Source organism: Mytilus galloprovincialis, chromosome 10 (assembly GCF_965363235.1).
Source record: "Mytilus galloprovincialis chromosome 10, xbMytGall1.hap1.1, whole genome shotgun sequence".
Taxonomy (NCBI): Eukaryota; Metazoa; Mollusca; class Bivalvia; order Mytilida; family Mytilidae; genus Mytilus; species Mytilus galloprovincialis.
In genome coordinates, this window is record NC_134847.1 from 26,024,206 (window position 1) to 26,050,796 (window position 26,591).

Genomic DNA, 26,591 nt, shown 5'->3' on the forward strand with positions numbered 1-26,591 from the left:
ACATAGTATGTCCTTATTATCTACAAATGTTCATGAAATTCTGTTGTGTGGTTTCAGAGGAGTTGAGATGACAAACTGTTGAAGTAGTACCTTAAAGCAAATAAGTTCAAAGAGATGTAACTCCTAGAAAAAAAATTGAATCGTAATTTCCTGTCGATATGCACATCTTCATAGTATGTCCTTATTATCTTAAAAGGTTTCATGAAATTCTTTTGTGTAGTTTCAGAGGAGTTGCGATGACAAACTGTTGCAGTAGTAAAATAAAGTAAATAAGTTCAAAGGGGGGTAACTCCTAGAAAAAAAATTGAATCGTAATTTCCTGTCGATATGCACATCTACATAGTATGTCCTTATTATCTAAAAAGGTTTCGTGAAATTCTGTTGTGTAGTTTCAGAGGAGTTGCGATGACAAACTGTTGCAGTAGTACATTAAGCAAATAAGTTTAAAGGGGCGTAACTCTTATAAAAAAAATTGAATCGCAATTTCCTGTCGATATACACAACTACATAGTATGTCCTTTTCATCTGAAAAGGTTTCGTGAAATTCTGTTGTGTGGTTTGAGAGGAGTTGCGATGACAAGAAACAGGACTGACGGACGGATGGACGGGTCAAAAACATTATACCCTTGATTTTGGCCATGTGTGGTTAAATTTGGCCAAGTAGTTCTGAGGAGAATATTTTTGTAAAAGATTAAAAAAAAATTAGGAAAAAATTGGTAAAAAATGACTATAAAGGGCAGTAACTCCTTAAGGGGTCAACTGACCATTTTGGCTAGATAAATTATTTTTAGATCTTACTTTTTATCTATAATAATACTTCAAGATAATAACCAAAAACGGCAACATTTCCTTGCAATTACTAATTCAGGGGAAGCAACCGAACAACCAGTTGTCCTATTCATCTGAAAGTTTCAAGGCAGATAAATTTTGACCTGAACAACAAGGTTACCCCTGTCAGATTTGCTCTGAATGCTTTGGTTTCAGAGATATAAGTCAAAATCTACATTTTACCCCTATGTTCTATTTTTAGCCATGGCGGCCATCTTGGTTGGTTGGCCGGGTCATTGGACACATTTTAAAACTAGATACCCCAATGATGATTGTGGCCAAGTTTGGTTAAATTTGGCCAAGTAGTTTCAGAGGAGAAGATTTTTGTAAAAGTTTACGGACGCTGGAGCAGGACGACGGATGCCAAGTGATGAGAAAAGCTCACTTGGCCCTTTTGGCCAGGTGAGCTTAAAAAGCAGTTATTTATCCAATAGTTCTCAATTTTTAAACTGCTTACTTTTACAATCAAGCCTTTAGAATCTACCATCCATATTTTTTTCAAACCCTCCTCTTCAGGGATGCCTTTAGCTTTCATTGCCATCACTAGCAAATGGGCTATTCCTAATGATGCCTGAAAAAAAATTATGTGAAAGACAAGTGATCATAGAAAAATAGTAAATAAATCAAATAAATTTCTTGTAAAAAAAAATCTTCATTAAATATTCTGTAAGTTATAATTTATACATGACTTATTATATCATGATATAAAAATTTACTTGATACAAATGCTCTGAGTTAGGAACAATTATATATTAAAATACTCAATTAATTTTATTGTGTTGTGTAATATGTAGTTCTGTCATTAAAAGAAAGGGATTTAATATATTATAGTTACCTCCCCTTCCCCATGGAATACAAATACATTATCTTTAAGTGTTTTCTTGTCATTAAAAGGAAGGGATTTAATATATTATAGTTACCTCCCCTTCCCCTTGGAATACAAATACATTATCTTTAAGTGTTTTCTTGTCATTACAAAGGAATGGATTTAATATATTATAATTACCTCTCCTGTCCCTTGGAATACAAATACATTATCTTTAAGTGGTTTCTTGTCATTAAAAGGAAGGGATTTAATATATTATAGTTACCTCCCCTGCCCCTTGGAATACAAATACACTATCTTTAAGTGTTTTCTTGTCACTACAAAGGAAGGGATTTAATATATTGTAATTACCTCTCCTGCCCCTTGGAATACAAATACATTATCTTTAAGTGGTTTCTTGTCATTAAAATGAAGGGATTTAATATATTATAGTTACCTCCCCTGCCCCTTGGAATACAAATACATTATCTTTAAGTGTTTTCTTGTCATTTTTTAAAAAGGAAGGGATTTAATATATTGTAAATACCTCCCCTGCCCCTTGGAATACAAATACATTATCTTTAAGTGGTTTCTTGGTGATTTTGATAGATGACAGGATACCAGCTACTGCAACTGATGCTGTTCCTGTAAAATGAAATACATATATTTATTCTTATTACATAAAACCCCAGCATTGCTTCCAGTAAATGTGATGATAGTATAGTTAATCTAAGAATTCAAATATTGAAAAATATTCAACAAGTGACCAAACAACACATTAATTCATGAATGTCCTTATAAACGTCTTGAAACGCCTATTTTTGTATGACATTAGAGAGTGAAATAACCATGTTTTTCCATATTGATAAAATTTTAGTAGGTTCTTTTATTTGAATGGGATTTTGAATAAATAAGCATATTTACCTGCGGAAAAAGTATATTCACCGCACAAAACATTGCATGTTTTAGGTGTATGATTTGAAACATTTGATGTACAATTGGTTTTGGTAAATAATTGCCATAACATACATTTCTCTCGGAATATGGAATAAAACAATTACTGTCTTTTGTTTCGGTAAATATGTGGTTTAATTGACTTTTGACAAACTGATATTCAAGCTGGCTGTTGGCCTCAGTGAATATCAGTTTTTCAAAAGTCAATAAAACTACTTATTTACCTCATCAAAAGACAGTAATTGTACATTAATTCACATGTGAAATTATCAGTTTTTATTTAACTGGGAAATAAATGTAATTCATAGCAACTAATTTAGTTATATCATTTAAATTCAGTATAGAAAGAATCGGCTATTTTACTTTAAAAGACCTTGTGGTTATGAAAATTTGAGCATGATTTGCAAACTCAGATTCAGAAATCTACCTGTCGAAATCTTGGATTTAATGTTTCAAGCTCAGACTGTATTACTGAGTAAAATTTGATGAGCAAAGACCCTATAATCATGTAGTATCTCGAAACAGACTAGTCCTGAATATGTATGAATTATATCTCATGAATGATGTCCGATAGAATGACAGATTACAAAACAGTCATAATGACCTGAACGAGACTTCAAGAAACACTGTACTTTTTAGTATTGTATTTCAGAACAAGAATGTGTCCAAAGTACACGGATGCCCCACTCGCACTATCCTTTTCCATGTTCCATGGACCATGAAATTGGGTAATAATCTAATTTGGCATTAAAATTAGAAAGATTATACTATAGGGAACATAGTGTACTAAGTTTCAAGTTGATTGGACTTCAATTTCATCAAAAACTACCTCGACCAAAAACTTTAACCTGAAACGCCCACTTTCATTTTCTATGTTTAGTGGACCGTGAAATTGGGGTCAAAAGTCTAATTTGGCTTTAAAATTAGAAAGATCATATCATAAGCAACAAGTGTACTAAGTTTCAAGTTGATTGGACTTCAGCTTCATCAAAAACTACCTTAACCAAAAACTTTAACCTGAACGGATGCACAGACGACCGGACGGACGAACAAATGGAGCCACAGACCAGAAAAAATAATACCCCTCTACTATTGTAGGTGGGGCATAATAAAAATATAATGAAAAGTTTCAGAAAGTGTGGCATCTAAAAAATATTACCAAGTCATTTGGGAATTGTTGCAAATAAAGTTTCATAAGCCATAATGACACAAATTTGACTTACCTTGAATATCATCATTGAATGTACAAAAGTCATGTCTGTATTTTTCAAGGAACCTAAAAGCATTGTGATTGCCAAAATCTTCAAACTGTACCAAAACATCTCTTCCAAATCTGAATAAACAGCTGCGCCACGAGCGCATGATACGCCCGTCGTCTTAAGGAAAAAAACATAATAAATGTTTTTTGAATAACATGGGGGTTGTACAGGAAGTCATGCTAAGTATACCCTGACTCATTCCTTATTCCTGATCCATAGGAAGTTAATATAAGTGAAAGAAAAAAATTTGCTCACAACAAAATTGTTTTATATGATACGGTTCTGATTATTTTACATAATTTTGCATGTCAATAGATAAATTGAAAATTTCCATAAAATAGAAAATTGATGGAACAGAGAAACAAAAATTGTTACATCATGTTTCAGTGTTCATGGTATAATGTTACTCTAAAATAAATTCTCTATACTAGTTCTTTCTAATGGCTATTCCATCAATAAATGTATGATGGGAGGGTTGCAAGGCAGGTTTTTGTGACCCAACCAGCCATACATTTTTTGCTGGAATAGCCCTGAAGGCAATCTTTAATTAATATCAATTGTAGATATCAAATCAAAAATTTGTCAAGTTTCTATGTACAATGTATACAAAAGAATCATCAGTTTATGTACTAAGTAGGTTCCATCACAAGTCAAGTTTATATTCATATGCAATTTACAATAATTATACATTACCTACAATTGAGACACTCTGATTTATATAATAACTAATTCAAACTGATCCAAATGATTTTGTGGTCAGAATAATATGTTTCCATAGTTCCACATTTGAAGTCCTGATCCGTGTTTGTGAAAATAAGATCTATTGTAGAGTTGTTGTCATTTGTTGGTCCTGTAATCACTTGCCTGTATTTCAATCTACCAACCATTAAATTTCTCAGTTCACCTTGTTGGGTAGATTGTTTTTGCCAGTCAACATTGAAATCCCCAAGAATAATTGCCTCTGAATCTTGGACATATTGATGGTGCAGTGACAGCAGCACATGGCAAAGATCTTTCACGTCTGTTTTTGGTGGTTTGTACACAACCAGAATTACAACATTTGGTAGCAGTTCTGTCTTCACAACAGTCACTTCTATGGTTTTGTAAGTTTTATTCAAAGGATACTCTTTTACAAAGTCTTCTTTACTGTAAACAGCTAAACCATGCACTGGTCGAGTAGCTTTACCAGATGAATTTTCCTTTTGTTTATTGTTCTGGAATGCAAGCCTATTTGTATTATTAGTTACATCAGAAGAATTTTCATCTTGTCTATACTGTTTAAAACCTGGAAGACTTGTTTCATTGATAGAATCTTTCTTGTGAAATCTTGTTTCTGCGAAACAAGCAATATTTGTGGCCAAAACACTATTGTCACAACGTATGTCATCAATATGCCTACTCAAGGACGATGCATTTAAGAAACATAGCTTCATGTCAGATTGTTCAATCTTGTATAGTAACTGAAGAGATGGTTGAACCGGGTTTTCTCTGAGTCGTTCCATTTCTTTCCGGACAGACTTATCTATGCCAATTTTGTCTTCTTGCAAGTTTGTTATATGCAGACCATTCAGAGTTTGTACACGACTGATAGCAACATAGTGAATATGGTCAACCTTTCTTTGGGTTGTTAAATCAACAACAGCTCTCTGCATAGTATCTCCTTGACAGCGATGAATTGTTTTGGCATGAGCAGCTCTCAATGGAAACTGATATCTCTGAATCTGCGCTTGGCCTTTTGTGCCTGCACAGAAAGTCTTACCAATAGGTTCTAAAGGGGTCCATTCTTTTTTGTGACAAGACTTGTAAAATCTTCTGCTGTCTTTACGAAGTTGCTTTCCAATTTCTGGATCATTAAACTGAACCCAAAGTTTCCCAGAAGCAAAGAATGAGGCATCTGTAAGTTCCACTTTAACCATTTTACAAGAAGCCCCATTTATTAATCCATCAGATGTGTCCAAATTAACTGTTATTTCATAATGAACACCAACTGACACTTCAAGAATTGTGCTGAGCTGTTTTGTTTGATTTTTGCTATTTTTGAATGTCTCCAATATTTTTGTCTTCATTGAAGGTGGTGCAGACCCAACAAACTTATCCTTAGCCTTTATGGAGTAAACTGGATTAGGACTTCTGTGAATGATAGTACAGTTGTAGGAATCAACTCGCTCATTAGTTGTGAAAAGATGAGGAGCATCCCATGGATAATCTTCTGAATCCACAGCTATACCTTGACCTTTAAGTTCATCTATATCTTTTGTAGTCTGCTTTCCTTCACGAACACGATTTAACAGCTCGGCAAAAGTCTTATTTTCTGCTTGTCTCATTATTGTATGAAGTTCAAACATTTTGAAACTTTCAGTCCAAAGATTAGTTGATAAAGGTAAATATCCTGTCCTAGGAGTTGAGAAAATATAACTATCCATAACAGGTTTGAGTTGAAAGAGGTCACCTACTGCAATGACCGATATGCCACCAAAAAGTTCCTTCTTCTGAGTTACCTCCACAAGCCGTTGATGAATGCAATTAAACATGTTAAAACCTACCATAGAAATCTCATCAATGAAGATTAGTTTTACATCTCCAATTTGGTTTCTTAGTGTATTGAGTGCACTAGAAGACAGCGGTTTGTGCTGCAGCTTTTGATTTGCAGGGAGTTTCAAGGCACTATGGATTGTATTTCCTTTGATGTGGTAGGCAGCTTTACCTGTAGGGGCCATAAGTAAAATTTTCTTCAATGCAAATTCCTCTCCTGCTTTTTTGTTGAAGAATTTCAAAGCGAACTGATAAAGAGCATTGGTAACATAACTTTTACCAACACCGGCTCCACCACTAAGGAATCTATAAATTGGCTCTTCTTGTGTTTTGAGCAAATGGATAGTGTCATACACAAACTCTATTTGTTCTTTATTAAGTCGACGCATGTGTTGTCGAAACTCTTTATCAGGCATATCATACTGTTTGCTGATCTCGTCCTCAGCATTGGAAGGTGGTAGTCCTAAATCTAAACCTATATCATAGTTTTCTATACCTTTATCAGGTTGCTTGGAAGAATTAGCAAGGTCTTCGGCATTCTCACTCTCTGTCTGGGGAGCCAATTCATCCCACATCTCTTCAAGTTGTTCATTTTCATTTAAAAGACGTTGGGCTTCATCAACAGTGTCACTAAAAGGTTCGTAAATCTTTTGTTGCTCTTCTATTGTATCTTTGAAATGTTGATACGCCTCTGAATATGTAGGAAAGTTACATTTAAGTGCATGTTCATCTCTCCAAGGATTGTACAGCATTAACTTTTCTCTATAATGTTTCTCTGGATCAGTATCTATGTTGAAATGTACAGATCGAATAACTCTTGCTCTTTTCTTTCTTTTGTACGGTCCTGTTGAAGTATCTTCCACATCCTGTTCATCGTCATTTTCAATGATGTTTGGTTCTGGTAAACATACTTGAGTTGCATTATTTTTTGACTTGCTTCTGTTAATTGTTCTGGAAGGTGGCTCATCATAATATGCTGCAAATTCTGTCAAAGTAACCTTTTCCATTGACTTTGGACGATCACTATATCTAGTCAAAATGTTACTGCATTCAACATCGTCATCCTCATCTTTCATTGTGTCTAGAATGGAATTTGGTTTTAGTAATGTTACTCTTTCTTCAGGAGGGCTGGTGTTTAAAAATATAACTTGTCTGGATGACTTTTTCATTGGAAGTTGCAAACATATGTAAACCGCTTCCTGAGCTGATATCTCAACAGCATTTAGAAATTTGTTTCCAACCATTTTGATCTGGTGTTTAATTGTTTGATTGCCATGTCTAACTTCTTCAGTTGCTTTCCTTAACAATTCACTCATTCCACGTTGAGATTTGGTTATGTATGATGCTACATAGGTGGCACATGCGTATACATCTAGCACAAATTGAACGTCAAGATTAGCTCTCCAAGCACGCAGAACATTAGTGTTATAGCTATTTATCCTAACTTCTTTGAGAGAGCGTTTCAGGAAAACTGTTGCGGCCGATAAAGAAGCTCGGATTGCCAGGATGTACTCACTTTCTGTGATTTGTAATCTTTGAAGAAATGTTTCTATTTCTTCATCGTCATTTTCAATGCTATCTAATTCCTTTGAAATTTTACTCCAGAGATTTTTGTATTTCAAAATCTTTTCTTTTGAAAAGTCTGCTTGACTGAGTGGATGCAAAATTCTTGTAGTTTTTAAAGGAGGTTTCGGATATCCAAATCGACACTTTTTTTTACGTGGTGATTTGCAGGTATGTGTATGCTTGTGTGTTTGGAATTTTACTAACTCTGAGATTTCACTTTCCTCTTCCGGTTTATGACATGTAATGTATCGATCGATGTATTCACAAACATCCTCATCAGAATCCTGTCCAAAAATAGGAGCATCTTTGCAGTAAACAATCATGTGTACATGGGGGGATCCCCTCTGTTGGTACTCTATACGGTAAAAATAGTCAGTCACATTACCTAGAGGATTTCCATCAGAGAGCAGAAAACCATTGATGAACTTCTGAGTTGAAAAATCGAAATGGCGTGCACATGTGACAGGATCACTTTGAATCAATCGACATTTTTCTTGCCATGACATATTGTTCAGTTCATCATCACTGTAATCCTTTTTATCAACAATTCTCCCAAGAAGTCTTAATAAGTGTAACCATCTTGTTTCTGCAGCTGATAAAGTGACAAAAAATGTTGCTGGCCCAAGTTGACGGATAAGTGCAAACAGTTCCTTACTCACTTTCTCGAAATAAGGTGGTGAGCCTCGAATGTTGGCAAGAAATTTATAGGCTTTGTCCTCATGAACCATATCTAATGCTGCATCTCCTCTTACATCCTTTGCAGTTAATCTATTATCTTTTGTTTTCACTTTTCTTACTGCCAATTGAGTTTGGTCTATCAAGGTCTTCATCTGAATTTTCTTTGTTTTAAAGAATAAATTTTCAACTGACTGAGCAGCCCTTCTGTCAACATTTCTTAGTTCGGCCTTCACTATTTCTCCATAAGTGATTCTGGTTTGTCGATCCTTATTTGGTGGACGCCTCTTTCCACAAAAGATACTAGGAAACGCTAGCTCTTCAGAATCCTCTTGCATAAAAACACTGATAGGAATTTGGCCTTCCCCTGGGGCAAAGTTATAAACAATATCTCGTTCTGATGGTTCAACAAACCCAGGTGCAGATAGAAGAGTGTCTGCCTCTCCACTCATAAGTTCGCATTCATCAACTTCACTCCACTTGTCATCTTCGTCATCACTGGCATAATTAGCATTTTTCATTTGGTCATTATTTGATATATCATTTTTCTTAGGGTTTTGATTTAATTGTTCTTCTTCACTGATTACAAGGTCTTCCTCAGTGGTATCAGTCTCCAGAGATGTCTCATTGTACATATCTTCCCAATCATTGTTTATGACCACATTGTGTTCTTTATACAAAGGAGAATCTGATAGAAATTTAGCAGCTTCTATTACCAACTGTGGCCTTATATTAAGGCAATACACATGATGTTTGTATTTCAAACGACGTTTTAAAGTGGCCTTGATGGTAGCAGTTTCAGTTGTAAGCCTTGGTAGTTGTGTAACAGTCTGACAAACATTAGCTGGAACCAGAACCATGTTCCCTTGAATGAACTTTTGCCTACCTCTTGGTTCTTGGTGGATCTTCATAAAAGGCAGTATGACAGAAACAAGAGTTTGCTCCAAAGGGTTTAGATCTTTCAAAATCTCTTGATCTGGAAATGTCATTAGGTTCATCACTGAGGTGGGCGGAATTTTACCTTTCTTTATGTAAGTCTTGCAAGTGTTGCATATCCAAATTGTATCATTTATACTCTTTATTCGTGGACATTGTATAATTATGTTTGCTACTTTCTCAGAATGTTTATTTGCAAATATGACTTCAAATCTAGATACACTGTGCTTATACCAAAGTTGTTTACAAGATGTACATGTATATATAGGTCCTCCAGAAACAGTTCTATGGAAATCACTGATTAATTCATTAATGTCTTTAGATTTGTTCTTTTTTCTTTGTTTTCTTTTGGCCAATTTTCCTTTCTTAGCTTCTGCACTTCTTTTTTTTTTGTATAAAGTTTTTCGTCTTAAAGTTTCTCTCCTCTTATAAACACTGTTAATTCTTTTGAATAAGCGTAACTTCTTTTCCCGATTGATTTCTTTTTCTTTGTAAGAAGAATCAAGTCTTTTTCTCTTACGAGCTTTACTTTCCCGCTCAGTTTCATTGCTTTTAAACTCAACATCAAGTCTGTTCAATTTTCTAGCTTTCGCATCAATGTCTCTTTCCTTTTGCCTGTATTGTTCATCAAGTCTGTTCAATTTTCTAGCTTTCCCATCAATGTCTCTTTCCTTTTGCCTGTATTGTTCATCAAGTCTGTTCAATTTTCTAGCTTTCGCATCAATGTCTCTTTCCTTTTGCCTGTATTGGTCGTCAAGTCTGTTCAATTTTCTAGCTTTCCCGTCAATGTCTCTTTCATTTTGCCTATATTGTTCATCAAGTCTTTTTTTCTTACGAACTTTAGTTTCCCGCTCAGTTTCATTGCTTTTAAACTCAACATCAAGTCTGTTCAATTTTCTAGCTTTCCCATCAATGTCTCTTTCCATTTGCCTGTATTGTTCGTCAAGTCTTTTTCTCTTACGAGCTTTAGTTTCCTGCTCAGTTTCATTGCTTTTAAACTCAACATCAAGTCTTTTCAATTTTCTAGCTTTCCCATCAATGTCTCTTTCCTTTTGCCTGTATTGTTCGTCAAGTCTTTTTCTCTTACGAGCTTTAGTTTCCCGCTCAGTTTCATTGCTTTTAAACTCAACATCAAGTCTTTTCAATTTTCTAGCTTTTGCATCAATGTCTCTTTCCTTTTGCCTGTATTGTTCGTCAAGTCTTTTTCTCTTACGAGCTTTAGTTTCTCGCTCAGTTTCATTGTGTTTAAACTCAACATCAAGTCTGTTCAATTTTCTAGCTTTCCCATCAATGTCTCTTTCGTTTTGCCTGTATTGTTCATCTTGATGTTTGTCCTTTAGAGCTTTTGATCCTCTTGCATTTTTATCTTGATTGTAATTATCATTCTTTCGTTTGTTCCTTTTATCCAACGCTTGTTTGAAAGTGAATCTCCTACTTCTCCTTCTATCCTGCATATAAGTCCTGAAGTAATCTTCTCTACTCATGGAAGGCTGAAAAAGATAAAAATATTATTTTTAAGGGATGAGAGAAAAGTTGGGATACTACTAAAAATTTACATAACGGGTCTAGAAAAACCAGAAGTTAACTTAATAGTAATGACAACCAGAGAAATAAAAAAAATGATCCTTATTGCAAACCAAAAATTTAAAACCCTCAAAATTGAAAGGCTTTATGCTCTAAAAGTGGTTGATGTGACAGAATGACATCAGAAAATCTAATAGCAAAACAGTAGCCAAAGAGAGATAGCAAAAGTTATCATGACCACACCATCTAAAATTCCTAGATTCTTGTGTACATTAAACCCAATCAATGTGACTTTGATTTTTGTTCATGTTTCTTTTGATAAGAGGTATTCATCTCAGTATCGGCAATATCCATAAGAACAAATAACAAATTATATCAGGACGGTGAAGTCTTTTGTGTGAGATTTGACTTGCAAGAGACAAGACAGATCTGTTATATCAATAGACATGATTTTCATAACAATAGATATTTACAGATTCCCTGTAATTTCTACATGAGGGTAGAATAAGCTCCTGCTTCAGATAAACATGAAATGATTTAACTAATACCTTATTTTCATCTTTATCCACTGGACTTTGTTTTGGTATTTTGTAGTTTTTTGGGACTGTATGAACTTTCAAGATCTGAAATATAATCAAAGACATTATATAAAAACAAATACAAAGTATGTTTGATAAGATGTAAATAAAGATCATCATAAACAAGGATATATTATCTATCATCTGAAACCAGCAATTAAACATATTCCAAGACTATGCCTCTCACAATGTACTCTTCTCACAATCATAACTCACCTTCCAATAATGGGCAACAGTATCTCCAAGTATCATTAAGTACATCTGATCAAGGCATTTTTGGAATATGAACATGACATAATTTTTTCTATTTCTATTTTTAGTTATTTTGTGATCATATTTCATTTCGTTATTGAATGTTTCTTGTTTTGTTGGAGGGTGTTTTTCTTGGTCTTCTGATTTTCCATTAAATTTCAAGTTAGAATCTTGGTTGCCTAGTTTTTACTTTCTACACAGATAGACAGACAGATGAATCATTTGAACATAAAAGAGCTTTCAATACATGTTTATACCTCTTTAGGAAGTGCCACAGGACTTGGTTTGGTTGCCATTGCAATGGGTTGTCTCACAAAGGAGGGTACTTGTGCTTGTTTCATGTAACATGGCTTTATTGAACGTGGTTTGGATGGACCTCGTTGTTGATCCGGTTCTGTTTTCGCTGGATATGGTTTGGATGGACCCTGTTGTTTACATGGTTCTGTTTTGGCTGCAATTGGTTTGGATGGACCTGGTTGTTCATCTGCTTCTTTTTTTGCTAGACGTGGTTTCGATGGACCCCTTTGTTTATGTGGTTTTGTTTTGGCTGCATGTGGTTTAGATGGACCTGGTTGTTTATCTGGACCTGTTTTCGCTTGACGTGATTTGGATGGACCCAGCTGTGTCACTTCAAATGGCTTTTTCATGTTCTGTTGTTGCTTAGTTGAAACTGGGACCTGCTGTTTGGTGGTAGAAACCTAAAAAAAAAACATATGTTCTTGATTTATACTTCAGAAAGAATTATCTGCATAAAGGTATGAGAAAACCTCAAAACATTTCTAAGCCAGTTTTCAGATTCATACAACTCTTTCATTCCATGAGTATGTTAAATATTTGTAGATTTTTACTGTAAAATGGGAAATTCTTAAGATACTTAACACAATTACCTTGTTGGAATATTTCTCTGGACCTGGTTCTGAAGCCATTGAGTTTTGTTGTCCTCCTTTAATGGAATCAACCTAAAAACAAAAGCATAGACAACTAACTATACATGTACATGCAATTTTCAGGATACCTTTTACACAAGTTTTATATTGTAATGCATTGTTATCTTATATTGCATAACATGTATTCATAGGGGGCATACCCACCACATGCAAAAGTGGCAAAAATAGGTGTTTTTAATGAAATTTTCACATTTCACTTCACTGCAGATTTTAACAGGGCACATCCTCTCTTAACTTAATTTCTTAGAACCCCCCCCCCCCCCCATTCTGCTCCTCCTTGGTCGCTTTTAAAAATGTTTGATGAAAGAGCCTTGAAAAGGAAACATTTGAGGTACATACCAATGACTCTCTCTTCCGTTTTCTTTCCAATTGTAATGTCTTTTCGGACTTCTTCTTAAACTTCCCCATGATAAATAGTGCGATTTCACAAAGTATTATTTCAATATAATTTGAGTTGCCACTATATTCTGTTATTTGCACCAATCAATTCCATACTTCTGGATTTAGTCATGAAAACATCACTGGGTTATCCATTCACTAAAAAAAAAAAAAAAAACTTTATTATTATCAAATACATAAATTTTACAAAGTACATTCTTTGTGTACTAGTATATAAATTAACAACACATCAAATACATAAATTTTACAAAGTACATTCTTTGTGTACAAGTATATTAATTAACAACACAAAAAGTAAAGTTTGCAATGTCAGCTCTGTAACTAAGTTTTTTCTATTAATTATTTGTCTTTGGTCTTTCCATCAACATTCTTTGTGACTGCACTCCTACAGGCTTCATAATCTTTCTTTGTGATGGCACTTGTAGATGCTTCATCAGAATTCTTTGTGATGGCCCTTGTAGAGGCATCATCATTCTTTGTGATTGCACTCATAGAGGCTTCATCATTTTTCTTCATTGGTGTACTTGTAAAAGAACACTCTTCAAGTTTAATATTCTTTTCTTCTATTGAGTCATCCAAGAGTGACATTTCCAGTTCAAATTGTTGCTCTCTTTCATATCTTTCACATTTTCTCTTCATGTCAAATTTTTCTTTCTTCAAACTGCAGAGTTCAGTTCTAAATTTTTTTTCATTTTCTGCCATTGTCTTCTTTAGGTTTGAAAGTTCGTTATTCAGGTTCATGGCTTCTTTCCTAACTTCATTCCCTAGCTTTCTAATCTTGTCTGTTGATGAGTTCATAAATCTCCCATGTTCATCATTTGATCTTGATACCTTTCCAAAGCATCCATTTATTTGATATGATACAGCAATTATATCATCAGCAATTTTGTTAATCTTGTCCATTTTTACCTACATAAAAAACAAGTATGGAACATTAAGTTATACCCTGCCACTTACCGATTGAAAAGGGGTGGATGACAATAAAATGAAAAAAATGGCATAACTCAAAATGTATATTTTGGATTAAGCCATTTATACTTTCTCTAAGTTATCATCTGGAACCTGCCATGAGAGGACAGATCAACGGCAATTTTTTTTTAGTGAAATCACATAATACCGTAATTGGCAGGGTATGAAAATATTTCAAAATTGAAAATTGATCCAAGAATACATGTACTTGAGTAATGGTATATCATTGAAAATGCTGACGCACAGACACAATGAGAGTGATTACTGTAGGAGGTTGCCGTTCTCACAAGACCCTAATAATGAATATCCCAGCCACTGCAGCTGATGTCAATGCCACCAGGCGAGGCCATGGTCACATTCCAAACTAGATTGTATTAACGAATATCCCAGCCACTGCAGCTACTGTCCATGCCACTGGGCAAACCCATGGTCCTTTTGTCATTCCAAACTTAAACTTAATTGTACTAGTATGCGAATATATTTAAAGATAGGCATGCAATTTATAGAAAAGCATGATGTATGTTACAACATTTAAATGATACATTGGTAAGAGTTAAAGCTACAAAACATGCATAAACTATGTTTTATTTGTGATGAAGCATACTAATGATTAAGTGTGGAAGGTCCGGCAACACTATGAGGGAGCGAACCATGGAAAGGGTTACATTACAGGCAATTTTTGTTTGTTAATCAGAATTATAATTGATACCCAATGAAATTGATCTGTATGTGTAAAAGTGACATAATTTAGCAGCATTAGCCAAACATCAGATGTAATGAAACCCTTTTTCAAACCAAATGTTTTGTCTTTAATGAAGGAATGTTTGCTGAATTTTTACAGTTTTGACACTGCTATTAAAAAAAAAAAATTAATAGTGAAAAAAACATTTGATTTGAATGTTGCCATATGAAAGCTGTGCAAAGATTTCACTAAAGGATTTTAATCAATATTTACCTTTTTTTTCAAGCTGCAATATACTCCATTCTAGCACATCTGAAATGCTGACTGAAATCCCCCTATATTTAATGGAGCGGCTAGTGGGATGTTGAAAACTCGGCAAAACATAAGCGTGTAAACGGTCAATAAAAGTTCAATAACTTAAAATAAAAAAAGAAAGAATTATCATGAAAAAGAAAGTGTTACATGAAATAATGATAATAATCATTAATAGTTTCTGAGATACAGTGTGACATGTGACCCCCTTTACAAAAAAAACTGACATCCCTCCCCCCTTTATTTTTATATATAAAAAAATTTTGAATCATCACCAAAAAGTATACAGATATTGAGATAAATATAACAAAGACATGTGTAAAGTTTTAAGCAATAATCATAAATAGTTTTTGAGATATGGCGCGACATGTAAAAAAACCCTCCCCCTTTTTTACAAAATACTCAATAACTCAAAAATGAAATTTTGTATCATCAACAAAAAGTATACAGATATTGAGATTAATATAACAAAGACATGTGTAAAGTTTTAAGCAATAATCATAAATAGTTTTTGAGATATGGCGCGACATGTAAAAAAAACCTCCCCCTTTTTTACAAAATACTCAATAACTCAAAAATGAAATTTTGAATCATCACCAAAAAGTATACAGATATTGAGATTAATATAACTAAGAAGTGTTTAAAGTTTTAAGTCATAATCAGGAATCGTTTTTGAGATACAGTGCGACATGTGAAAAAAACACACCCCTGTTTTAGTTATAAAGTGCCGTAACTCAAAAAGTTTAAATCTTATTTTCACCAAAAAGTATACAGATCATTTGACCATCATAAGAAACAACTGTATTAAGTTTCATGACATTTGGATAAGTCGTTCTCAAGTTACGGTGCGACATGTTTACGCCGGACAGACGGACAGACGGACAGACGGACAGACAGACAGACAGACGGACGGACACCGGACATTTGTATACCATAATACGTCCCGTCAAATTTGACGGGCGTATAAAAATTAATTAAACAAATTGTAAAAAACAAGCAACAAAAGTAAAAGTTAGCAGATTTAAGGTAATCATGTTTTGAAACTTAGTTGAAACAGGCAACTTTTTTATTTTGAAGTTTAACTTGGCAAAAATGAGAAACTTTTTGATTTTGAAACTTAAAAGTCACACAACATTAAAAGAAACCGAGTTTTTATAAGGGGAGATAATTCAACATTAATTTTACAAGTTTAATTTTAGTGTCTTTTGTATGTTTTATCTATTATCCAGTCAGATTTATTTTCTTACTATTTTAAAAATTCTGGCCTTTACATTTAATTTAAATGAACAAAACAATTCAATTGAAATTGTAAAAACAAGAATGTGTCCATAGTACACAGACCCCACTCGCACTATCATTTTCTTTATGTTCAGATGACTGTGAAATTGGGGTCAAAACTCTAATTTGGCATTTTAAGATCATATCATAGGGAACATGTGTACTTAAAGTTTTAAGTTGATTGGACTTCAACTTCATCAAAAAGACAACAACTGCCTTGACCAAAAACTGAAGCGGGACAGACGGATGGACAAACAGAAGAACAGATCAAGGATGCACAGACCAGAAAGCATAATGCCCATAAATGAGGCATAAAAATATCTGATATTTATCCCAAGATTGAATAATTTATGAATATGCATATATATATATTATCATAAACAACTTAATCAACTGTAAAAGATTAAAAGTATATTAATTTCAAAACAGCCTTTACCTTTTTACAACTGCGTCCATGAACTCATCAATAAATTCATCATATTGTGGACCATTATCCCTCCTCATTCTTAGGCCAGTGTAGAGAGGATCTTTTAGGAGACTCTTTTAACAAAAAAAGAAAATAATTATATAAAACATACTTATTCTTTTTTAACTAATTGATATATTTTGCATATTATGCTTCTTAAGGGGCAACATCAAAAGTTTAATGTAGGATAAAAAACTTAATTCAAATAGTTTTTTCAAAGATCCCCATAAACCCCTCTTAGCTTAATATGGGAAAAATTGATTGGACAATAAGGATATATATAAAATCGATGTCTATTTAACAAAACTTGCAGCAATTTTGACCCCCACCCCCAAACTATTTGAATTAAGTTTTTTTTATTTTGTCCTTAAGTGATATGGAATTTTCTCAGACAAATAGAAAGAGAATGTACGAGTCTATATCATTGACATTGCCTTGGAAAACAGTGATAAACAGATCATCAATGTTTCAAACTTGAGGATGTTTCACACTACATTTTATAATTATAATGTCCTTTGATGAGATTGTAGTTGAGAAACGATCAATAACCTACTTAAAATCATTCCAGAGAAAAAATAAAACAATGCCAATTCTCAATTCAATGTTATTTCGTGATCAAATATCAATTATGTGTTTCAATCTAATTAACTGATTATTGGTTGCTAAACGCCCAGTGTATGTTTCAGTCAAAAATAGCAATCATATATAAAACTGAAATTCCAGACAAAACTAAAAGATTGTGTCCATAAACTAAGGAAAAAAAGAAAAAAATACGTAATTTTTATTAGTATTTTTATCACAAAATATATTATGAGTACATATTTCAGCTAGAAATTTAATTTATCTCCCCTTGCACAATTATCTGTTTTAGCCATGATTTGAAAAGTGTTTATTTTTTGTAGGTCAAGAATTAAATAAAAAGAAATGATGCTGTTATCCTGGGTTTAAGCATCCATTTTTTCTTTTATCTTGGGACTTTCTTCATCATTTGATATATATTTCACATTCACTGCCACATAGATGTTAACATCCTTGTACTTTGGTCCCTGGCAGATAGTTCTCTCATTAGCAATTATACAAATACCATATTGCTTTATTTTCATATAGGTTGCATCTTTTACCATTTTTTTTATTTCAAACTCTACCAGAACAAACTATTAATATTGTCCTACCTCATTATTTGTTCCTACGTCGAGTAATATTGGCAGACATTGATGTGGTTGTATTCCAGCTAATGCTGTGTAGAGTGATAGCTTTCCAACTGGTATACCCATACCATAACATCCTAGATCTCCTAAACCTAAAATTCTCTCTCCATCTGTTACTACTATTGCCTGTTTTGGAAATAAACACAAATCATTTGGAAGACTTTTTGTAATGTCAATATTGTAGCATAAAATGTAATGGAATGAGTTTAACAAATAATAAAAACTCATTTAAATTTCTGATACTTTGTGTAGCAGTATTTCCCTATAGCATTTAGGAGTAGATATCCTTTATAAAGGGTTGCATTTTACAGTATATCAAAAGGTTATTTTAACAAATATTCTAATAGCTTGTAGGCAATGTTGATCTTGTTGTTTGTTAATCTGTTTAAGGTCATTTTAAATTTTATATTCTCAGTGTAAGATTTTAATATTTGGTCTGTAATAATTATCTAAAAAAGTTATTTGAAAAATTTGGAGTAGTAACACAAATATTTGCATAGCCATACATTGTACAAACCTTCACATCGTCTATAGGCCAGTTACACATTACATCATACACATGTCCTTTGTCATTTATTGTGATATAAAGTCCTCTGAAATCAAATAAATAATATATTATATGTACATGTAAGAATTTTCCAAATCTGTTCTAATCTAATATGGAAGAAAATGACTTGTGTCATATGTAAAACTCTGTCATATTTTTCTAACATTGCAAAAAAAAATTCCTGTTCATAAATCAAGTAATGTAAAAAATAAATGAAAAATGTGTCCATGGATGGACAAAGAAATGTACAGATAGACAAAGGTAACACTTATTGCCTCCCTCTGGTGGAGGCAGACATAGAAAAGATGAATTGAGGGTAGCATGAATTTTTTTCAACCTCCTGCTTGAAATGGCCCCTATTTCAGAATTCCACTATTGTGCTGATTGTATTGTATGTATTTTTGGTTAATAACAGGTTATCAAACATATGCATACAGAAAATAACAAAATCTGAGCTCCATATTAAAATTTTCTATTGCTTGTAATATACAGTCATCTTTGTATTTTATCTTATCAAAAGACACTAATTCATAAATACCTTGGTTTTCTGAAAATTAGGCCATACTTCAAACAAGCTAAACCAACAGTTGGTGTATAAATAATAGGCATCATCAATTCTGTGTGTTCACTGACCACTCTGTAAAACAATTTCTCGTTCCTGTCCTGAAGAGCCATCAGATAAATGTATCGGTCAAGGTCGTTCTGCCAGCGATTAAAGTTCTCCATGATGGTGATTACTTGTTCTGGTTGGTCCATCACTCTGGGAGGTAACAAACCATGAACACCAAGGATTTGTCTCTCTTGTAGAGTGAATGCCATACCCTGAAATATATATGACACTGGAATCAGAACATTCAAATTTTACATAGATTTAGAAATATTGCGGAGTCTGCATCGCTCACCTTGTAAAATATGATATATAGATATTTACTTAAATACCTTTATTCATTCAGTTATTTTTGCTTGTAACAATTAATTTCCTATGTAGTACCAATTTAAAGGGTTTTGCATTGATGATCATTATTACTTTCTTGTAGATCCAATCTTGCTGAATATTTATTCTTTTTAAGTTTTTCTCCATAGTTTTTGACCCCAATTTTAATATCTTGTGCCTTTTGTGGTGAAGATCTTTTGGCTGTGAAATGTCTCCCTCTATCTTAAATATCTTGGGGTCTACTGAATATTTTGTTAATGAGGACTTATTTAAAATTTGTACTTGTAGATCTATATGTAATTTGCCAAAAGACTACATAGAATTTTTCTATTTAGTCTGTAAGAATACAGACCATTGTTTTTTCCATCTACAACTTTTAATAGGATAGTTTTCCTAAAACAAAATCGTGTTTATACACTTCGTCAAAAAGTGCATATCTTTCATTTTAGCCGTGAATTGGACAAAATGAAATAATTATATGCATTACCCTAACAAAAGAATATTTTGAAAAATGTAGTCTTGGACCCGAGTCTAAGATTTGCCTCACATTCAAACTCATAGGGCTAAGTCTGTTATTGCGAACCCTATCATAGTTTTCCATAGATTCACCTGCAAGTTACCTGTCCATTTAAACTTTTGGCAGTTCTATTGTCCCATCTAACAAATACAGCAGGTATTGTTCTCTGTGTAGTTTATTCACTCAGACCTTTAAATTTCTTCTAGGAGAAATATATCACTCATTGATTAATCTACCTGAGTAAAAAATTGAACTGTCAATGAAGAAAAAATACTTATACCAATACTAAGTAAGGACTCACAAAACTGCATGTGGTGTTGTATTTATTCGATACCTGGAGTAACTCGTTTTTAATGTGTTCAATATTACATTTGTAATACTGATTAAAAAATTAAAAGTTGATTTCTGATCAAATATTCAATATTTTTGTGTTTGATAAATAAAAAATTGAATATTCTTATTTTTAAATTAAAGTCTTCATAAACATAAGTCTATAAATGAACAACAACAAAAACATGTAAATTCATTGGAAAATACTAAAAAATGTGTCTGAAATAAACTTTTTAGTATTAAACCAGATTTTATATTGAACAGATTGAAAATACATTAATGATAATATTGAATAAATACAATATTGCATACAGTTTATGTGAGTTATTAGAAGTATTTCAATAAAAAAGAATATAATTTTTTGGTCAGGTAAATTAATCAATGAGTGATATATTTCTCCTAGAAGAAATTTAAAGGTCCCAGTGAATAAACTACACAGAGAACAATACCTGTTGTATTTGTTAGATGGGACAATAGGACTGCCAAAAGTTTAAATGGACAGGTAACTTGCAGGTGAATCTATGGAAAACTAAGATAGGGTTCGCAATAAGAAGTACACATAAATCTAATTTTTGTCCTTTTGTAACATATATGAAGGTTTAAATATTAATTACTGGTATATTGACACTGTCTATCTGATCTGTAAACTTTAAACATCATTTTTCTCTTTCTCAGTGACAAAAAAATGAGATATCTGACACGAACTCAATTATATGTATACAATGTACTAGCTTTATAATTGAACTACATATATATACATGTATATTTAAAAATAGCAGACAAAACTTTAGAAAAATAAATGTTCAGCTAACATTGCTGACATGGTAATGAAAGTTAAATTGACTGATTCATGACAGATCACTTTATTTTAGAATTAAACATAGCCAACGATTTATTGCTTTGCCAGTCCAATAATTACTTTCTCAAGTGCTAAGTATCAAATTATTCATTTTAGTATTGAATGGCCAAAGAAAATCAATTTTTAAAAGATTTTCACATTTTTTGGTGGCCATGTTAAACAAAGTGAACGCATTTAATTGAGACATCAATTGCTTGATGCATTGATTTTGAATAATTTTGGAATATAAAGTAATACAATTGGTCTTCAACAAATAATAAACTAATTTTTACTGAACTCTAAATACTATAAAATTAAGAAGTTTTATATCATCTGATTAACTAGGTTAAAGACAATTCTTCTTATATATTGTTATTTCTAGATTTTCTTGCTATCAATTTATTGACAAAAGAGCCAAGAAAATTTCAATTGACCAGTATTTATAAACAGTGTTGACCACTGTTTATTGACCAGGGCAGTAAATACCACTGGTAAAATATTGGGGACATAAATTAAATTTTCTTGATTAATATTATTTCTATTTCTAGACAAAATTTTAACTTCATAATTATATGTTTAATATACATGAAATAGGCAAACAGAACCAACATGGTTATCATTTATGTATGAAATTTTATTACATATTAATATTCAACCCTGCCTACAGAAATATGTTAAGTTTATTATTTATCAAATTTACCATGGTATCAATGGGAAATTACACCAATTCAAATAAACATCTCTATAATAAGCTACTGCCTAAAAAAAACCAGTTAAATTCTATAAAATTCTGTTTTCTTATTCTTTTTGAAAAGAAAGGAGGGGCAATAAAACAAGAGCTAGTTTGGTATATTAAATCATTTGTTTGCCTAATGAAGACTGAAGCATGTATACCAGAACTTTCCCATCTCCTCCAATTTGCACCTGCACCAAATCTCATCACATATGCTAAATTATGCACATGGATACCATTACTTTCTTTTGGATATAGATCTAGACATACTTATATACAATTTTTTACATGTACATTTTTCAGCTTTTTTTCCCTACAAATTAAAATTATGATGCAACATTTTGCAGAACTTATATGATTTTATGTATATATAATGGCAGACAAATTTGCCTACAAATGAACATTTTATACTCTTGGCAAGTCTTGCTTATAATGGAAACAGGAAAATCTAATGGCTAATTGTTAAACATGTTAAACAGGGTTTATAGTGACATGCAAGTACATATAAGTCGATATGGACAGGACATATTGAACTATTGAACCATATCTTGTTTATCTATTGACCATTTGGACATAAGAATGACCTAGAAAATTGACACACTGATTAAATTATATCATTAAATATTATAATAAACAAATTACTTACTATTATGATACCAGCCTAGCCCTAGCAATAATGCCAATATAAGTGGTCATTGTTAATTTTACTGATGCATTTAAATTCAAAACTGCTTCATGTTTCTTGTTTTTCAACAATATAAGCAAAACAATATAACATTTGTTCTTATAGTTCCATTCATTTTTTTTGCAAATTCATCTCGGATGATATTTTTAAAAGTCAAAATTGAGAACAAGAATGTTTAAAGGGTATTTTACAATTGCCATTGCAATAAGCGACTGATAAAAAAGAAAACTTCCGCATTAAACACAGAATATTATATTGTACCTTATTTAAAAGAGGGTCTCTCAACAAATCAACCCCTCTGACCCTGGGTCGGGCAATTTTTTCATCTGTAGCAGACGCATTTTTCTCCATGTTGTTTGTAAAATCAGCTGGAAATACTGCCCTCTGGAAATAAAGAACAGATAACTCATTTCCCGCGGATTTTATAACATAACCTAGTACCATGACTATCGTACCACAGGAATAAATATTACAGTATATGTTTCTAACAGAATAAATGGTATAGAATATTTGTTCCAACAGGAAAAGATATTATGACAATGTTTATAACAAAGTTCCCATTAGAACTTCTGTTATGCCAAGGATTTATATCGTTAGTTTCTAACTATACAAATCCTTGGTTAGCGGCGGAACAAATTATACGTTGACACACGAGGGTTTGAATCGGGTCTACAGAACAGAGAATAACTGAGCTAGGGCAAAAAGTATAGGTCCTACACTGAAAAAATATGATCTTCAAAGGTCGTTTTGCATAATTTTAATGTCCAATCTTATCTTTTCTGTAAGATGTTTTGGATACTGTTGTTTGTCTATTACTAGTATATATATATTTTTGCCTTCGGTGCTGCCCTTCTTTTTTTCAAAGATACTTTTATTTCTACTTTTCAATGTTTTTTTCATCATTTATTTCCATTATATCTTCTTTATGTTTAGTAATTTTCGAAAAAAAAACTTGAAGAAGGAGATGTGAGTACATGTACGTCAACGAGATGGCAACCAACTTCAACAAAAGCCATTATGAGAGGGCAACCAACGAAAGACAGGTGTTTATACAAACTTTCAAGCCGGCCAAAGTGGTCCACATTGTTAGACGTCAAACTAGTAAAAGTCGTGCATACCAAAGTTTACAGAAACAATCAAACTGATACATTTATCTTGGATTATAAAATTGATCAATATTTTATTTCCAAAAATGTTCTTGGAAATTTTTACACATAAAATTGACCGGACTCGTAAACTTAAAAATGCCAACATAGTTGCAAAATAGACTGTTTTTACAACTGTGCTGTGCCGGGAAACCCATGCTTAGAATGGTGACATAAATGCACTAGGTGTCACGTAGATGAATTTATCTTGTAAATTGATATGAAGACAAAGTATACTATACATGAGATCATGTTTTTTTTTCTCTTTCATCGGCTTTAAATCATCCCTTGCGCTCAAAGCAACTGTTCAAATCTATCGTTATTAGAAGTAAATAACTTTGACAGGGACCCCGGTTTCGATTCTCGACTGGTGCATTGTTGCGTATATCTTGAAAGGAAAATCAAGCCCAGCTAGCTGTTATATTCGGCATCTTAACTGAAATTTCCGCGTTAAATAAAAAGGACCACTATGACAAGCCCTTTCAACACAAGATTTACTGTATAAAATACGCATTTGTGCAATGTATACATCATATATATTAAGATTCAACCTTGAAATAAAAAATATAAAATCCGACAAGAATTGTATACATAAACGTATTTTGGTAATTAAATAGATATAGGAAGATGTGGTATGAGTGCCAATGTGACATCTCTCCATCCAAGTAACAATTTATAAAAGTAAACCATTATATGTCAAGGTCTTCAACATGGAGCCATTGGCTTACACCGCACAGCAATGGGCCCCAACAATTACTCGTGTAAACCCATTCAAACAGGAAAACCAAAGGTCTAATATATATAAAAACGAGAGACGAGAAACACTTTATATGAATCAGAATATCGCATCTCTAGCTACCAAAACTGACAACTAACCTTGATCAATGCTGCTCCGATTTATATCCCGTGTCTCCTTTACTTCATTTTTTACACAGTCGATGACTAAACAGTTTTTAAATTTATACAACAGATTGCATGACTATAAACTATAAAGATACCACTGTAAGATGGACGGATACTCTCAAGTGTCCAGGAAATACTTTTCACGGTAAACTGTGACAGACTGAAGTAAAATTGAATAATTTACAATATACGATTGTTAATTTATATAAACTTCCTTGCTATTATTCATTGAAATCATAATTTACATCAACTATTACATTAAGGAAAACTTTACTGAAACCATGATTTACATCAAATAAAACTTTACTGAATTCAGTATTTATATTTACAACAGATATTACAACAAAGAAAAACGAACGAGGGTGTCTGTGGAAAGGAATGAGAATTGTCCTTCATTTCTGCATTCTTTATATGTATAGGCTAATTTTTGTTTATTTTTCCCGCTATGTTTTGCCTATTATTCTCTTTTCTTTATAAATCAGCACCCCATTATTCTGTACTCTTCCGTATTTGGTCCATATTACTGTTTTACTTTTTTTTTAATTTTCGTCCGATATTCTCTGTTCTGTGACCCTCTATACAGACCCTTGATAATCATGAATATAAATGAAGTTATCTCGCTTTGGTTATCCAGATCTTAAAATGAAATTCGGCTTTAGAAGGTCCCGAAATGATTTATTTTGATCAGTACATCAACGTTTTGTTTTGTTAATAAATTTTTATATAAGATCCTGAATTGTAAATAAGTGTATGCACACACCATATTTTGGCCAAAAGTGTATCAGAAATAATGACCATTACTTGCGACAACCATGCAAACGGCATAACTTGAGCAGAATACTTCAAATCGAGTTTGGCTTTGACCTTACCATCGCAGATACAAGTCTAACATTTTCAAAGAAAGGGTGTTTCATCAATTCTGCTAATTTCAGAAAATTATAAATTTTTGTTATCATCTGTCTGTCTGGCATGTCGCCATTACTTTTGCTATCTTTTGTCTATCCGGCATGTCACCATTAATTACAACTATGACGTTACTGTGATTTTTAACCCAAACGTAGGTTCTTAAAATTTACATGACTCACCGGTTCCCATAAATTGTCTTTTTAAAAACAAAAGCATGTTGGGTATGAACAAAAAAATGAGTTTTTGCGACACGTTAGATTTTTTACTTATCAAGTTTTCTTTTAACGTGTGGACAGTGTATAACACACCTGCAAGCGATCCAAACCCGAAACTGTTTTTGTTAGATGTATTTCTATGTTTATCCTTCTGATGAGTTAACCGTGCCTTTTTCAACTGATTTCTTTAGATCGTTCTTCTGTTGTTCTGCCAGAGTTAGGGGAAAGGTTTGAGATCCCGCAAACATTTTTAACCCCACCACATTCTGTAAGTCTGTGTCTGTCCCAAGTCATTAGTCTGTAATTAAGTGGTTGTCGTTTGTTGATGTGTTACATATTTGTATTTGTTCCTTTATTGTACATAAATAAGGCCGTTAGTTTTCTCGTTTGAATTGTTTTACATTTGTCATTTCGGGGCCTTTTATAGCTGAATATGCGATATGGGCTTTGCTCATTGTTGAAGGCTGTCCGGTGACCTGTAGTTGTTAATTTGGTCTCTTGTGTAGATTTGTCTCATTGACAATCATACCCCATCTTCTTTTTATATAGACGTGCATGCCTCTGCAGGTATTTTTGTATCTTAATAACGAAGCGGACACCCCTTCAGTCGGGGTAATCCAACCAAACGAGAGAAGTCGCTTTAGCGCCTGCAGTATTTGTTAAGACTG

General features: G+C 32.9%; 1 protein-coding gene across 1 annotated transcript in view; it reads right to left on the reverse strand.

Annotated features, from left to right (window-relative positions):
• The window catches only part of LOC143047267 (NADP-dependent malic enzyme-like), a 37,414-nt gene extending 12,487 nt beyond the window's left edge, over positions 1–24,927 (reverse strand). The window contains exons 1-9 of the mRNA XM_076220292.1: positions 24,776–24,927; positions 23,016–23,138; positions 19,256–19,539; positions 18,688–18,763; positions 18,135–18,296; positions 16,933–17,036; positions 3,811–3,920; positions 2,181–2,278; positions 1,286–1,399 (exon numbers count right to left, since the gene is read on the reverse strand). Of these exons, the coding sequence (XP_076076407.1) occupies positions 1,286–1,399; positions 2,181–2,278; positions 3,811–3,920; positions 16,933–17,036; positions 18,135–18,296; positions 18,688–18,763; positions 19,256–19,539; positions 23,016–23,105 (1,038 nt within the window). The 5' untranslated portion in view covers positions 23,106–23,138; positions 24,776–24,927. The remainder of the gene's footprint in view (positions 1–1,285; positions 1,400–2,180; positions 2,279–3,810; positions 3,921–16,932; positions 17,037–18,134; positions 18,297–18,687; positions 18,764–19,255; positions 19,540–23,015; positions 23,139–24,775) is intronic.
• Between the last annotated feature and the right edge of the window lie 1,664 nt (positions 24,928–26,591).